The sequence below is a fragment of the Mus caroli genome, unplaced genomic scaffold, assembly GCF_978045245.1.
Source record: "Mus caroli unplaced genomic scaffold, Mus_caroli_1 scaffold_18, whole genome shotgun sequence".
Classification (NCBI taxonomy): Eukaryota; Metazoa; Chordata; class Mammalia; order Rodentia; family Muridae; genus Mus; species Mus caroli.
Window position 1 is genome coordinate 48,511,910 of NW_028227273.1, and position 14,952 is coordinate 48,526,861.

At 53.9% G+C, this 14,952-nt stretch overlaps 3 protein-coding genes across 5 annotated transcripts; 1 reads left to right on the forward strand and 2 right to left on the reverse strand.

Annotated features, from left to right (window-relative positions):
- Window positions 1–546: 546 nt before the first annotated feature.
- On the reverse strand, window positions 547–3,711 carry Lrrc73 (leucine rich repeat containing 73). Its single transcript, XM_021149459.3, has 6 exons — window positions 3,204–3,711; window positions 2,476–2,636; window positions 2,035–2,157; window positions 1,566–1,666; window positions 985–1,207; window positions 547–862 (listed from the first exon to the last, which is right to left on the reverse strand). Exons 1-6 carry the CDS (start codon window positions 3,473–3,475, stop codon window positions 792–794), a joined length of 951 nt encoding a protein of 316 aa, XP_021005118.1. The 5' UTR covers window positions 3,476–3,711; the 3' UTR covers window positions 547–791.
- A 2,123-nt stretch (window positions 3,712–5,834) lies between these two features.
- Yipf3 (Yip1 domain family member 3) lies at window positions 5,835–9,841 on the reverse strand. 3 transcript variants are annotated; one of them, XM_085832594.1, is made up of 9 exons: window positions 9,589–9,841; window positions 8,825–9,022; window positions 8,575–8,681; window positions 7,395–7,440; window positions 7,189–7,281; window positions 6,926–7,057; window positions 6,625–6,738; window positions 6,365–6,488; window positions 5,835–6,242 (listed from the first exon to the last, which is right to left on the reverse strand). In XM_085832594.1, exons 1-9 carry the CDS (start codon window positions 9,667–9,669, stop codon window positions 6,109–6,111), a joined length of 1,029 nt encoding a protein of 342 aa, XP_085688720.1. In that variant the 5' UTR covers window positions 9,670–9,841; the 3' UTR covers window positions 5,835–6,108. The 3 variants fall into 3 exon arrangements, with proteins under 3 accessions (XP_085688720.1, XP_021042226.1, XP_085688719.1); XM_021186567.2 differs by having other exon boundaries at window positions 5,835–6,286; XM_085832593.1 differs by having other exon boundaries at window positions 5,835–6,286; window positions 6,365–6,519.
- A 31-nt stretch (window positions 9,842–9,872) lies between these two features.
- Window positions 9,873–14,439, forward strand: Polr1c (RNA polymerase I and III subunit C). The gene is made up of 9 exons (XM_085832595.1): window positions 9,873–10,022; window positions 10,117–10,188; window positions 11,892–11,999; window positions 12,620–12,752; window positions 13,186–13,305; window positions 13,387–13,539; window positions 13,670–13,819; window positions 13,914–14,030; window positions 14,116–14,439. Exons 1-9 carry the CDS (start codon window positions 9,954–9,956, stop codon window positions 14,232–14,234), a joined length of 1,041 nt encoding a protein of 346 aa, XP_085688721.1. The 5' UTR covers window positions 9,873–9,953; the 3' UTR covers window positions 14,235–14,439.
- Window positions 14,440–14,952: the final 513 nt, after the last annotated feature.

Here is a 14,952-nt window from a genome sequence, read left to right on the forward strand (position 1 = left end):
TTCCCACTTTAATCCCCTTCTTGCTTTTATTGTTGCGATGGCATCTCATGTAGCCCTGGCTGGCCCTGAACTCCCAGATCCACCTGTCTGCCTCCAGAGTGCTGGGATTAAAGGTGTGCACTATCATGCCTAGCGAACACTTGGGGGCTGTGTGAGTATGCTCACTTATGGCCAGGGGCCCCCAGAGGTGGAGTCTCATGTCAACTACTGAGCAACTCTCCAGCCCTCAAGTGTTTCTAGTCCAACAGTTTCCTAGTCTCAGCCATTATTACCCCATCTGCCCGGCTTCCCTTAGCCCGAGGCACAGGGAGGAGGGGTGCACAGGTGACTGCAGGGGCTAATAAGTCTCCCAGAAGAAGGAAGGTCCAGTTCAGCCCAGCTCTTCCCTCTGTCTTCAGGTATCTGAATTCCCAGGACCTCAGGCCCTAGTCCTAGGCTGGTTTCAGAATCTGAGCTGTAGGGGTGATACCAGCCCTAAGGCTGACGAGTGGCGTTGCCAGTCCCTCCCATTGGCCATCCCCAGAGACTACAGCGGCAAGTCAGGTTGTGGAGTTTATAAAATCTGTTCCGAGCCAGCGGGTTGCAGCCAGAGCTGCCAACAAGTTCAAAGTCAGTACCCTGGGTTCAAGTCCCCGCCGCCACCCCTCAAGGCTGTTGCCCAGTGACAGCTTCCAGAGCCTCGTGCCACTACCAGGAGCTGCCAGAGCCCCAGCCAGGGCCTTTCCCTGCCCTGTGGAGGAAGGTAGTGAGGGCAGACAAATGCAATGCTGTGCAGAAGTCCAAGCGGAGAGTCACATCTCAGTCTCAGCCAACAGACTGTCCCCTAGTCCTGATGTCATTAGCACCATCTGAGACCTGGGATCTGTGGAAGGGCAGAAGGATGTTCAGGCCATCACTCATTCCTTAGTGGATATCACAAATCCCACCACCACCACCCTTATCCAACTCTTCCAGAAAGAACTCATCTTCTCTCCACGTTCTTACCACTGGGGCACATCCAGGAGCTGCCACTCCGCTGGTGGGCAGTAGGCTCCCGCCCTCTCTCCCATTCCTGGGTGTCAGCAGCCCCTCCTGCCATCTCTTCCTCTTCCTCCCCCTCAGACAGGAGGTCACAGATCTGCTGTTGCAGCTCTGGGCTAATGCTGTTCTCGGCCAACACCAGGCTCCGCAAAGCTGTTGGGTAATTTTCTACCATGTCCAGCAGAGTCTTGGGAAAGGAGAGATGTGCACAAAAAAGAGTAAACCCAGAAGAGATGTCTCAGTGGCTAAGAGCAGTGGCTGCTCTTCCTAAGGACCAGGGTTCAATTCCCACCACCCCTATCACATAACTCCAGTTCCAGGGGATCTGACACCACCTTCTGGCCGTCACAGGCATGAATGACATACAGGCAAAACAGTCATTCACATAAAATAATAAATATGCAGTTATAAAACTTAACAATAATAATTAAAACAACAACACGATTTAGGCAGTCCTTGGACCCAAACAGGCCAGCCTCGGGTATGTCCCAGACAATAACTCACCCTGTACCCTAGCTTGTCTCCAAAACATGATGGCTTCTCACCTGAGCTGACTGGTTGGTAAGCCCTGTGCCCTCCAAGTCTAGGACTTCTAGGGTACGGCTTGAGGCCACAGCTACAGCCAGCATCCCTGCCACATGGTCACCTTGGGAAAACAGAGGTCTGTTAATCCTTGCTCCAGGTCAGGACCCAGTGCCTGGACAGAAAGGGCGCAGCATCTTAAGTGAGATGAAGCAAGTCAGACCCAGATTCTGACCAAAGTTTAAAGCTACCTGTTGGTCAGATATCATGAAGGATGGTTCTCTTACAAGATCCTTGGGCACTTTCATTCATCCTCCCTCCCTTGTTACTATGGCAACTGATGATCTGAGGCTATTGGGTAGGGCGGCAGTGAACACTGAGAAGAAGCCTGGTCTACAAAGTGAGTTCCAGGACAGCCAGGGCTACATACACAGAGAAACCCTGTCTCGAAAAACCAAAGAGAGAGAGAGAGAGAAATGATCTTAAGCTCACCCAGGGGGTTGTAGTCCAGGTTGAGGACGCGGACTTGGGAGCTGTGGGCCACAGCAATGGCGAGGCGGCTCCAACCCTTGGGGGTGATGCCAGGGTTGGCGCTCAGTGTTAGCTCCTTCAGACCTAAGCAGCAGCATAGTGAGAATCCAGGATGGGTAAGGTGTGGTCCTTCTCAACCCTGTGTCTATAGGGTAACCCTAGTGGCAGGGAGCCACTCTGCCCCCAACCACAGCAGTCTAGAGCAGTTAGGGACCTACTCACGCCTCCCCTGCCTGGATCAGTTTCCACTCTGCTCAGTTTCTAAGCATCTCCCTTCCTGAGAAGGGTAAAAAGGCATTCTTACTGCACCCTCCCGGCTCTCGGCACTGGGCCACACCCCCTTCTCGGCATTTAGCCTACATCAGTCACACTAGCCCATGCACTCAGTAGGGCCCTGCTCACCAGACTTGGCCCCGTCTGGAGGGAGGAGGCCACAGATGAGGTTGATGGCTTCATCACCCAACATGCAGTCCCCCAGGTCAAGAGCCACAAGGGCAGGGTGGAGAGCCAGGGCTGGGTTCAGCAAGGCCAGTCCCGCATCTGTCAGTGGGCTCCCATGTAGGCTGAAGGTTGAGATGAGATTAATTATGTATAACCAGCCTTATCTATTTGGGAAAGTTGCCCCTCCCCGAGACAAGAATGGGAAGGAAGAATGGAAATCCTAGATTTGAAGGGATACGATGGGAAGGGAATTTGGTTTCTGGGGCAGGAACTGATGAGAACATTGCACAGGGAGGGGTGTGTGGCTAGTGGCTGCGGAGCCGGCACACATGCTCATTCTCCTCTGAGATCCTTCAGCGGGTAGTCTCCACGGGAGGTGACCCTTCCTCAGAAACGAGGGCCTTCACAATGAAGTAACTTGGGGTTGGGGTGGAGTGGGGAGGGCAGCATTCCCTAGTAGGCAGGGCTCTTTGAAGGTTGGCATGTGGAGCAAAGTCAAAGTCTAGAACTGATGCTCGTTTCTGGGAGGGTGTGGTGGACCCCGAGACGAGATGTGCATTAAGAGGATGTGCGAAGGTAGGGCGGTGGGAAAACAGGTACTGGAAAGGTAATGTGGAGACACAGGAGGTGGTAGAGGGTGTGTAGAGGGGTGCAGTGGCCGGGACCCCCTTGCGAGGGGACACACTCACAAGAGGGACTGGATGGAGCGGTTGGTCCGTAGCGCTTCTGCCAGCTGCTTGATGCGGCTGGGGCTAGACACGACGCCCAGGTTAAGGTTGAGCTGCGCCAGGGACGTGGCTCCAGCTAGGGCCCGGCAGATACGGCCGAAGTCGCGGTCGCACAGGCGACAGCCGCGCAGCGAGAGCAGGCGCACCGCGTTGTCGCGCAGGCCGCGGCAGATGTCCCGCACCTCGGCGCCTGACAGCGGCTCCCCCGAAATCTGAATGGAGCTAGGCAGCATGGTCCCCACGGCTGGGCCTCGGGGGTGCTGCCGCCGGTGTCCCGGCCTGGGCAGAAGTTGGCCCGGGGGCGGACGGGGGCGGGGCGGGGATTCAGGTCGCGGTCCCGGTTGGGGTCGCGGCCGGAGCGGAGGCAGAGGCGGAGGCGGAGGCAACGGCGGCCGCGGCGAGATCGAAAGCAGGCGCGGGCCTGGGTGCAGAGGCGCGGAAGAGAAACGGCGGGAGGCGGGGGCGGGGGCGGCCGGGGACAGAGCTGCAGCCACCCCGCGCTGGTCCTCTCCCTCGCGGCTTAAGAGGCCGCGCCCGCTCTGCGGGCCTGGGGCCCGGCAGCACGGCTCTCGGGGACAGCCGGGGCGGGATGAAGCTCAGCTTCAGCTGCTGCGCCGGAGCAGGCGGCGAGTTCCTATGGCAACGGTTGCGTCACTGGCCCTCGCCCCGCCCCCCCGTCCTTGCATGGACCAAGCGGCCGGCGCGCGATGCGTGTCTTAGGGCAAAGAATTAGGATCCGAGGGCCGGACAGCGCGGGAAGTAAGTAGAAGGATGCAGTCTCACGTGGGGAGGGTGGAGGCAAGTCACGCTCAGACAGCTTTTGATGTCACTTCGTTCTCTTTTTACTTATTCTCTGGTGCTTCTCCATTCTTAAGGTCTAAATCCGGAGACTCACCAAGACCCCGCAATCAGTCCTGCTTGGAAGTCCATAGGCTCTGTAATCCGTTCGCGCTCCGCCCCCCACACCCCAGTGACGCGTGGCGAAGCATGCGTGGGGATTCCAGTCCACAGGGACTTCCCGGTCAATACGGTGGCACGGGGCAGGATCCCTAGGGTAGGGCAGTAAAACCACCTTTATTTTTTTCTGAGACAGGGTTTCTCTGTATAGCTGTCCTGGAACTCACTTTGTAGACCAGGCTGGCCTCGAACTCAGAAATCTGTCTGCCTCTGCCTCCCAAGTGCTGAGATTAAAGGCGTGCACCACCACCGCCCCGGCTACCACCTTTGAACATACAGGAAAGTGGGGTTGCCCAAATCAAAGGGTGTCCGTTCATCCCAGAGCCGTGGGATCGGGTGGGTGGGTGGGGGCGTGTAAAGCCGCCACAGTGAAGCTGAGTTTTATCTCTGATTGCAGTGGGGGCTTCATTAGTGCAACAGGACAGTAGAGTAGACAGAGGAAGTGCCATTCTTTAAAAAAAAAAAAAAGCGAGTCAGAGGAGGGTGTGGTGGCACGCACCTTCAATCTCAGGAGGCAGAGGCAGGTGGGTCACTGAGTTCCGGGCTAGCTTGGTCTACAGAGTGAGTTTCCAGGACAGCAAGGGCTGCACTGAGAAACCCTGTCTCAAAAAATAAAAATGAAAACAAAAGAGAGTGATCCAGACCTAGACCTGTGCCTTTAATCTCAGTTTTTGTGGAGAGGCTGATGGATCTCTGGTCTACCTGGTGAGTTCCAGGAAAGGCAGAGCTACACAGGGAGACCTTATCCCACCCCTATACCCCACAGGCAGGGGGAAAATAAAAAAATAAAACACCCAGCCCTACTCCTATTGACTGTATTTAACCACTTCAGGCTTGCCGGTGTCTGCAGAATCCAGAAGAGGGCGCTAAAGTTACGAAACCCTGACCCACCCACCACGGATGCTGAGAACTGAGCTGACTCCTTGTCTTTGCAAGGGGAAAGCCTGTACACTCAGAGCCATCTCCCCACCCCTAGGTTTTATTTTTATGTTAATGCATGTGCCTGTGCAGTGAGTGCAGGCACCCTGAGGTCCTTGGAGGACCTGGAGCTAAAAGCAACTGTGAGATGGATGCTTCCCATGGATGCTGGGAACGGAAGTCTAGTCCCCTCAAAGAACAGCGCCTACATTTAACCACTGAGCAGGCTCTCCAGCAGCCTGAATTCCTTTTTTTTTTTTTTTTTTTTTTTTTGGAAACAGGGTCTCACTGTGTGGCCCTAAGTGGTTTGGAACTCTGTTGACTGGGTTGGCCTTGAAGATCCATGTTCCTGTGCACCCTGCTGGGATGAAAAGGAATGTACCACCACAGTACCACCACAAGTGGCCGGGATTTCCTTCAGTGGAGGTTAAAGGGTGCTGGTCACTAACACTTAAAAAAACAAATCAAGCCTTGTAAGACCATGCTTGGCTTCAAATGTCAGCTCGATGGGGACATTCTCTCATGATTGCCCAGGGGCAGAAGGTCCTTGTAATGATGTAAGTGGAAATTTGTCATTGTTGCCCTGGCCTCTCAAAAGGACAGCCAGCCTAGACTTATACATGAGGACTGTGGGCTGGCCTACCCATTGCTCTGTGGTGCAGTAATGGGCATCAGAACGGGTGGCAGGAGGATGGCTGCCAACAGGAGCTACAGGTCTAGACTTCAATCAGTATTTTAATTACCAAGTCTATATTTAGGACAGGAGGGGAGGAGAGAGAAAGGGGGTGAGGGCCTCAGAAGAGCTGACCCATATTCTGCACTTGGCTGCAGAGACTTGCAGTCCTAGCCGTGAGTTCCTGGTCTTGTGCCCTTCAGAAGCCAAGCCTGGTGCCCAGCAGGTGTTTAGGCAGCCACAGCCTGGTGGCTGCAGACCTCGGCACACACATCCTCAGTACTGTCCTTTAATCTTCCTCTGCCCCAGAGCTGGGGGTCAGGGCAGGCCGAGGATTTCAGAGATGGTCAATGTGACTGCAGAGTCACTGCTATTGCCTTGGCGGTAGCATTGACCACAGTGACGGGCAGCCTGGCAGCAGGGAGCACAGCAGGGATGTCTCTGGGGACCCTCTGCATGGGTGGGATGTTGGGGCCCTCCAGGGTGTCCAGGATCCCTAAAGGAGGAAGGATGGAGAATGAGTGGCCCCCAGGTCAGCTCACCCAGCCCACTCCCTCTGCAGCCCGCCACTCACCCTCTACCACTTTGTGGTAGGCGAAGTGCAGATAGAGCAGGAAGAGCATGTGCAGGGCAGCCAGCGTGCCACAGAGCAGCAGCCGCTGCGTAGGGCCCACAGTCCGCGACACCAACACTGCCACCTAGGGCCACAGGTAGACAGTTCAGAAGGCCCTGTCAAGTGAGGGATGGAGCAGACACTCCAAGCCTGGGGCAGAGCTGTCAGTGCATCCTTCTAGAGCTCTTTGTGGGGCAGACAGCAAAATCTGCTCAGCTTACCATGCGCAGGGTAGAGAGCCCACCCACCAGCAGCCAGAAGAGGTAGAAAAGGGCATGAAGGTGGATGTTATAGGTGATGAACAGGACTATGCAGTGCCCGAAGAGGCCGTAGCCCTGGAGAGAGAGACAGCACCGTCACTTGGGCTGCATAGGCCTTTGGTCCCGAGGTGGGGTATTTTAGCTCGCTGCTCCTATCCCGGTCTGCCCCCTGCTCCTTCCATCCCAGGTGTCCCCCCACCCCAGGTCCACAGATGGCAGAGTGCAGCAGACCCCCCAGCCACCCCCAGGCTCGGCTCCTTACCAGCAGTGCCAACATCTGTAGCATGGTGATCTGGGCGTTACACAGGTAGGCAAGGAAATAAATGAAGGACGAGACACCCAGCCAGTATCCGAAGCAGGTGCCTATGGCTGTGCCCATGAGGGTGCCCTCCCGCTGTGGGGTGAAAGCTCTGCTTAGGCTGAGAGACTTCTGACCTCAGCCTTACCCAGGGCCTTTTGCACAGGGCTACCCCTGCCTCACCTCCACCAGCCACCCGCCTCCCCTAAGGCCAGTGTCCTGCTTACGATAATGGTGTCAGAAGTCTTCATTCCATGCAGGAGGATGGCCACCAGTGTGAAGACCAGCATGAGAGGTCCATAGAGCTCGCCCGCGACTTTCTGTCAGGACAGTAACATGCTCACTAGAGACTGCCAGCCAGGCTTAGCTTGGTGGCCTCCCTCCCCTGCTCTGATGACACCCAGGCTTAGCTTGGTGGCCTTTCCCTCCTTACCTGGGGGAAGTTGACCATCTTGATAGGGATCATGGACTCCAGGAGCCTGGGAGAGGAGAGGAGAGGAGAGGAGAAGAGGAGAGGAGATGTGAAGCAGCACCATGTCGTGTTCTGCGGGACAGGGCCTACATCCTAACTCACGTCTCTACTGCCAGGAATGGGGCTGGCCCAGAGGACACACTGGATGGGAGGAGGGAGGCTAAAAAGGGGATGACAAAACCACTTTGTGGAAGGACAGCCCTCTGAAACTGAGCTGAGTGGTAAACCTGGAGAACCAGATTAGACCTACATGGCCTACAGAAGATGGGCGTGAAGCCCCAGGAACTGTACAACTACTGAGGGATGAGGGAAGCATCCGCTTCCTGCCTCTTCTCCATTACTATTCCAAGCAGTGAGCATTTTTCTGGAAAAATATATTTGAACTGGTATTAAAAATTCACACAGAATAAAAAAAGGGATCATTTCTTCCTGTACCTATGGCTACTGTAACTTAGGTTTTTCTTGTTTTTGGCAATGTTTCTTGGACACTATTTCCTCTGGTAAGCCTTCCCCTTTGAGCCCCACCCCCACCTTCACTGACAGATCAGGTATCATCAGGACAGTGCTCCACACAGACCAAGAACCCGTGTATACTCACTCACTGGCCCTAGCTTTTCTATCAGCTCTGCTTAGAGGACGAATGAAGAATGAAGCCAGGATTGAATCCTCCTTTTGATAAGCAGGTTAATGACTACGCTCTGGTATTCAGGTGCATGGTCTGTCTGTCTGATGCTGGGGGTGAGGGTGGGGTGGGGGGTGGAGGATAAGGGCAGCAGAGCTGCTTTTGAGGACCTGTTGGTGTTTGGGGAGACCAGCTCAGGAATAAGAATGCACTGCAGTTTCAAGAGCCACCCGAAGAGGAGAGAACTGTCTAGGAGTCCAGGTGAGGGAGGGATGAGAACAAAGTGAGTGCCGTTTAAAGGCTGGTGGTGCGGAGGGAAGCAGGGTAGGAAGGAAGAGGGGTTAGCGCACTTGAGGGGTACCTAGCCAACTGTACCTTTCACCAAGTATTCACAACATGTTCAGTTCAGTAATGGGGTTGCAAGTAGGGGAGTCCACCAGAGCTCAGAGCTCTGAGTCTGAGTGAAGTCTGGATGAGGGTCTAGATGTGAGGACAGATGGCTCAGAGAAGGCGCCTCACCTGCTTCGGACCTGGGCAGGCTCCACATCAAAGTAGGGTCTGAGGATGTCGATGTTGGCGTACAAGCTGAAGGCCCTGGAAGCCTGTCTCTTCCCTGCCTGCCACATCTGAAGGGAAATGGGTATAATGAAACTCTCGGCTCTAGATTGTTACCCAGTCTCGGCGAGATTTACGTGTGGGTCTAAGTGGAAAACCTCTATCAATTTAGGACATGCATAGGCCCTTTTTTTTTTCTCCCCCATTGGCTTACCTGATCTGCTACCTGCCGGCTCAGTTGTCCCTTAAAGCCTTTCATGCCAAGGAACTCCCCATCCTCTTCTTCTGCAGCAGCTGCATCAGCGTCTACTTCTTCCTCCCGCAGGCGCTGGTGCAGCTCACCCATGTCCTCGAAGCTGGAGCCTGAGGTATCGTCCATGTTCTCCATATCAATCACAGCCGAACCCCCACCCTGTGAAGACAATGGCTCCGAGTGAGGGGCCCTTCCATTGCATCCTCCCCGTTCTCCACTCAGCTGACAGCTTGAGGCTTTGCTCTTTCACTGCCGAGGATATGGCTTGGAACTGCCACTCTTTCAGTGGTGGCAACTCTTGGTCGCGACACTTTTGTGGTCCTGGAAACCCTACTATTTATTTTCAATCCACGTTGTTTTCCTACTTTCCACCTCAAAGCTCCCAAGAGTTGCAAAAGAGCCCATCTGCCATTCCCAACTCTCAAACAAGCCTATTTTTAGGGGGTGTCAGTGGATCCTTGCCTCCAGCCCCCACACCACGTCTGATCCAGGCAGACCTCTCAGCCCGCCTGCAGAGCCCCGGTCGGGCACAGAGAGCCGAGGCCCGCCGGAGCCCTAATTTGTCCCTTTCACGCCAGCACAAGAGCTACACCCTTCCCCGGGAAGACTCAAAGTGGACAGGCGGCGTTGCAGCGGAGCCGACCTCTAGGCCCCGCGAGAGAGAACAGCAGCCACCGTCCGGACGCCGCCAGCCCGGGGCTGTTGGCAGCAGGCGCGCTCCATACCTGGATGTTTTCTTCGAAGCCTCCCCATTCCGGGCCAGCACCATTTCGGACGCCGCTGGCCGGCGCCGCCGGAGTCGCCATGTCCCTCGAGGCTTCCCGTCGCTGGAGCTCGCGCGCGTGGGATGAGCGTGCGACCCGGGTCCGAGGGAGGGAGAGGTTCAGAGGGGCGACCGCCCGGGAAAGGTGGGGATCCGCCGGGACGCCGAAGGGAGAAACCCGGATGTTTGGCCCCACTTGACGTCCGGAAGTGAAGGACGTGGACAGAGGCGGGGCAAGATCTCGCGACATTCAAGATTGCGGGAGCCCGAGCGTTGCTGCGGAGACGCAGGCGCGGACTCGCCTCCTCTTACGGCGAGTGGCGGAAGATGGCGGCGGCTCAGGCGGTGGAGGAGATGCGGACTCGCGTGGTTCTCGGAGAGTTTGGGGTTCGCAATGTAAGAGATCGGGGCGCGGGAAGGATGAGGGCGGCACGGGGAAGGAGAGGCCTGGTGTGGAGCCTGGCCACACTGCCCTTTCTGTTGGCTCTAGGTCCACACCACGGACTTTCCCGGTAACTACGCTGGTTATGATGATGCCTGGGACCAGAACCGCTTCGAGAAGGTGGGTAGGGCTGAAGGTGCCCAGTCGACCCGAGGGGCCAGACCTCGCAGGTTGGGGTGGGGGTGGGGGGTCGCTGTTTCCATACAACACGCATGAGCTCCATGGACGGGTCAGACACGGTGGTGGTTGCTCTCGGTGGGATAATGGACCACACAGATAAGTTATTCCAGAATAATAAGATAGCGATGAAGATGGCTAGGATGTGGTCAGGAACCATTGATGCACTGAATCCAGCTAACTGAAGGGACGTAGTTAAAGGTCCGTGAAGGGAATGGCATTTGAATTAAGCTTTGAACTATGAATAAAAGTTGAGTAGTGAAGGCCTGATTGGAGCTTCATTATATATGATTTTTTTTTTCACTTTGAAAATGTTTCTGTTTAGCCCTGGGACTCTCTGTAGTCCAGGCTGGACTTGAACTCAGCCATCTACCTGCCTCTGCCTCCCATGCACCGGGATTAAAGGCATGAGCCACCACGCCCAATTTAGAATTTTTGAGTAGACTGATAACATTTTGCAATCTTGATAGCCAGGAGGGAATGAATTCTGGTGAATCTGCCAGCTAGTGTAGGCAGGCTGAAATCGGGGGCATAGATGAACTCCAGATAGTACTAACAGAGTAAGGCAGGGAGAACTAGATGATTTGGACCAGTGCTCAGGGGAGGGCAGTGTGTGAAAGGACTTTCTAACTTGAGGACCCTAAAACTTTTTCTTGATATGCGTGTTTGCCTCCATGTGTATTTGTGCACCACTGTGTGTTAGTGATCCCTGCAGTGTGAGGAGAATGTTAGGTCCCACTAGGTGCTGGGAACCCAACCCAGTTCTGCAAGGGCAGTAAATGCTCTTAATAACTGAGCCATTTCTCCAGCGGCACTGGGGAACTGTTGCTGGCTGTGTCATTTGCCAAGCAGGAGGACAAGAATGACAGGTGCCTGCTTGTGAAGTCTATGTGCTTGCTTGAGCCAGGAGCGCGGTGGAGGTCAGCCAGGGGATTAGAACCTAGGAGACAGGAACCTTTACTGTGTGTGTGGAAGGGGGAAATTTAGAAAGAATAGCAGATCAGGAAATTGGTGTGCAGATACCAAGGGAATGTAGTTGAGAAAAGTAGGTATTAAAAAAATAAAAGACAGCCGGGTGTGGTGGCGCACGCCTTTAATCCCAGCACTTGGGAGGCAGAGGCAGGCGGATTTCTGAGTTCGAGGCCAGCCTGGGCTACAAAGTGAGTTCCAGGACAGCCACAACTACACAGAGAAACCCTATCTCGAAAAAAACCAAAAAAAAAAAAAAAAGAAAGAAAGAAAATAAAAGACAACAGACATGCAAGTATCAAATGGTCTAAGTAGTGTGGGAAGTTCTGCTTTTTGTACAGTAACTTCTCTGGGTGGTTTGTGGAAAATCTGGGAAGATCGGGCATAGTGGCACATGCCTTTAATCCCAGTACTTGGGAGGCAGAGGTAGGTGGATCTTTTGAGTTTGAGGCTAGCCTGGTCTACAGAGTTCCAGGACAGCCAGGACTACGTGGAGAAACCTGGCCTCGGAAAAACCTAAAAAACAAGAAACACACAGCCTTGCCCCCCAAGAACAGGACTGGAGACAAAATGTCTACTGATCACCATGACTTTAGGGTGAGCGGATAGTGCAGGGTAGGAGCCAGGCAGGAGTCACGCAGGAGCAACAATCTTCCCCTGTTCTTCCCTCCCTCTAGAATTTCCGTGTGGACGTGGTGCATATGGATGAAGACACACTGGAGTTTGACATGGTGGGGATTGATGCTGCCATCGCCAATGCTTTCCGGAGAATCCTGTTAGCTGAGGTATTAGAGGACATGGGCTGGAGAGTGGAGGGTGGAAATTGTATCAATTTGTAGACACTTTTCTCAAAGCCATCCCTCTGGGACACCTATGACAGTCTGGGCTACATAGTAAACATTGTATCAAGAATCTGGGGGGCTGGTGAGATGGCTCAGTGGGTAAGAGCACCGTCTGCTCTTCCGAAGGTCCAGAGTTCAAATCCCAGCAACCACATGGTGGCTCACAACCATCTGTAACGAGATCTGGCGCCCTCTTCTGGAGTGTCTGAAGACAGCTACAGTGTACTTACATATATAAATAAATACATCTTTAAAAAAAAAAAAAAAAAAAAGGGGGGGCTGGTGAGATGGCTCAGTGGGTAAGAGCCCCGAGTGCTCTTCCGAAGGTCCAGAGTTCTAATCTCAGCAACCACATGGTGGCTCACAACCATCCGTAACGAGATCTGGCGCCCTCTTCTGGAGTGTCTGAAGACAGCTACAGTGTACTTACATGTAATAAATAAATAAATCTTTAAAAAAAAAAAAAAAAAAAGAATCTGAAGGGCAAAATTAAAAAGTGCTGCCTCTTTTCCAGGCAGGGGAGTGGGTGGAGGTCAGTTGGATGCTTTTGCCTCCTTGGGCAGGTGCCAACAATGGCTGTGGAGAAGGTTTTGGTGTATAACAACACGTCCATTGTCCAGGATGAGATCCTTGCTCACCGCCTGGGGCTCATCCCCATCCTTGCTGATCCTCGTCTCTTTGAATATCGGAACCCAGGTGAGGCTGAGAGGTTGGGATTATGAGTTAGGCAGAACTGACCTGGAATGGCTCATGGGCTCAGGTCCCAGACCTACTGCTGGGACAACAGCTGTCCCCACCTCACCTCTAGTCTCACTGTGTACACCCTCTGAACACAGTGCTAGCAGCACTCAGGCTCTTTCCGAAACCTTTACATTCTTCCTGGGGATTGAACTCGGGTCTTCAGGTTGGAGCAAGCATGCACCCTCACTCTGTGAGCCTTCTTGTCAGCCTGGTATTAGAGCTGATATGGCCAGGCACAGTGGTGGACAGCTTTACTCCAAGCACTGGCAGAGGCAGGCAGATGTCTCCTGAGTTCAAGGCCAGCCTGGTCGGCAAAGCAAATTCCAGGACAGCCAGGGCTTGTAAAACCCTGGCTCAAACCAAACCCAGCCCTGCTGCTTCTGTACAGGAGAGGAAGAAGGAACGGAGATAGACACGCTGCAGTTCCGGCTGCAGGTCAGGTGTACCAGGAACCCCAATGCTGCCAAGGATTCCTCAGACCCCAATGAACTCTATATCAACCATAAAGGTGAGAAGCGGTGGGAGGGCCTAGGGCCAAGTGAGGGGCAGACTGTGGAGCTGCGGCTTCTGACTTCATATTTCCCTCCAGTATACACCAGGCATATGACGTGGGTCCCCTTGGGAAATCAGGCTGATGTCTTCCCGGAGGGCACAATCCGTCCAGTGCACGACGACATCCTCATCGCTCAGCTTCGGCCTGGCCAGGAAATTGACTTGATGATGCACTGTGTCAAGGGCATTGGTGAGGATCTAGTGAGTCTGCCCTGGGGTGGGGGGTGGGGGGCAGTCTGATTGTAGCAATGCAGTAGAACCAGGAGCTCAACTGGGATGTTAGCAGCAGGCAGAAAGCCAACGTGCTTGTGTTATCCCAGGCAAAGACCATGCCAAGTTCTCCCCAGTGGCCACAGCCAGCTACAGACTCCTACCAGACATCACTCTGCTTGAGCCTGTGGAAGGAGAAGCGGCAGAGGAGCTGAGCCAGTGCTTCTCCCCTGGCGTGATTGAGGTGCAGGAAGTACAAGGTGTGTTTGGTGCACAGTGGGACTAAGACTAAGGTGTTTTCTTTAAAGAAAAGGCAATCTCCTAACAGGCAAGCTACCATACTGTCTTCCTTAGGTAAAAAGGTGGCCAGGGTGGCCAATGCTCGGCTGGATACCTTCAGCAGGGAAATCTTCCGGCATGAGAAGCTCAAGAAGGCTGTGCGGCTTGCCCGGGTTCGGGACCATTATATCTGTGAGTACTCCTTGGATAGGATTTAGAACTAGCCTGTATTAGAGGTAAAATCCTGCAGGGACTGAGTGTTTTCTTTGGCCTCTAGTTTCTGTGGAGTCTACTGGAGTTTTGCCACCAGATGTGTTGGTGAGTGAAGCCATCAAGATCCTGATGGGGAAGTGCCGGCGGTTCTTGGATGAGCTGGATGCAGTTGAGATGGACTGAGGCTTCCACACACATCTGGGATCCTAGGAGGGCGTGGCTGCTCTTGGATTGGGGTCTTTGGCACTGCTGTACTATACCGCTGTGCTCAGGGTTACTAGAGGTCCCTTTCCAGTCTCATTTCCAGGCAATACATTTTATTAAATGTGCCACGGACACCTTTGCCTTTGTAAGGCCTTTGTTGTAAATAAATTGCTCTTGGCAAGTTCTTTTTTTCCAGGCTTACTCTTTTTTTGTCTAGTACCAAGGTTCGCTGCAGCTGCTGAGAAAGGCCAGCTAGAGAGCGTGCACTGCCCTCCCTCCACCTAGCTCTCTTCCAACCAGGGCTGCCATTAGTCAGCCATGTTGCCACTGTCAGCTCCAGAGAAGACAGCTAGTGTCTTTTGGACAGATGTTAAGTGTGCCAGGCTTGGGTGGCTCATCACCAGGTCTTTCTGATTAGTACCCTTTTTTTTTTTTTTTTTTTTGTTTTTTTTTTGTTTTTTTCGAGACAGGGTTTCTCTGTGTAGCCCTGGCTGTCCTGGCACTCACTTTGTAGACCAGGCTTGCCTCGAACTCAGAAATCCGCCTGCCTCTGCCTCCCAAGTGCTGGGATTAAAGGCGTGCGCCACCACGCCCGGCTTGATTAGTACCCTTAACAGGGTGCTTGGTTGGAAAAGTCACTGGTTTGAAAAAGGAAAATAGGGCCCTTCTGTATGAAACAGATTTTTACTGACATGCA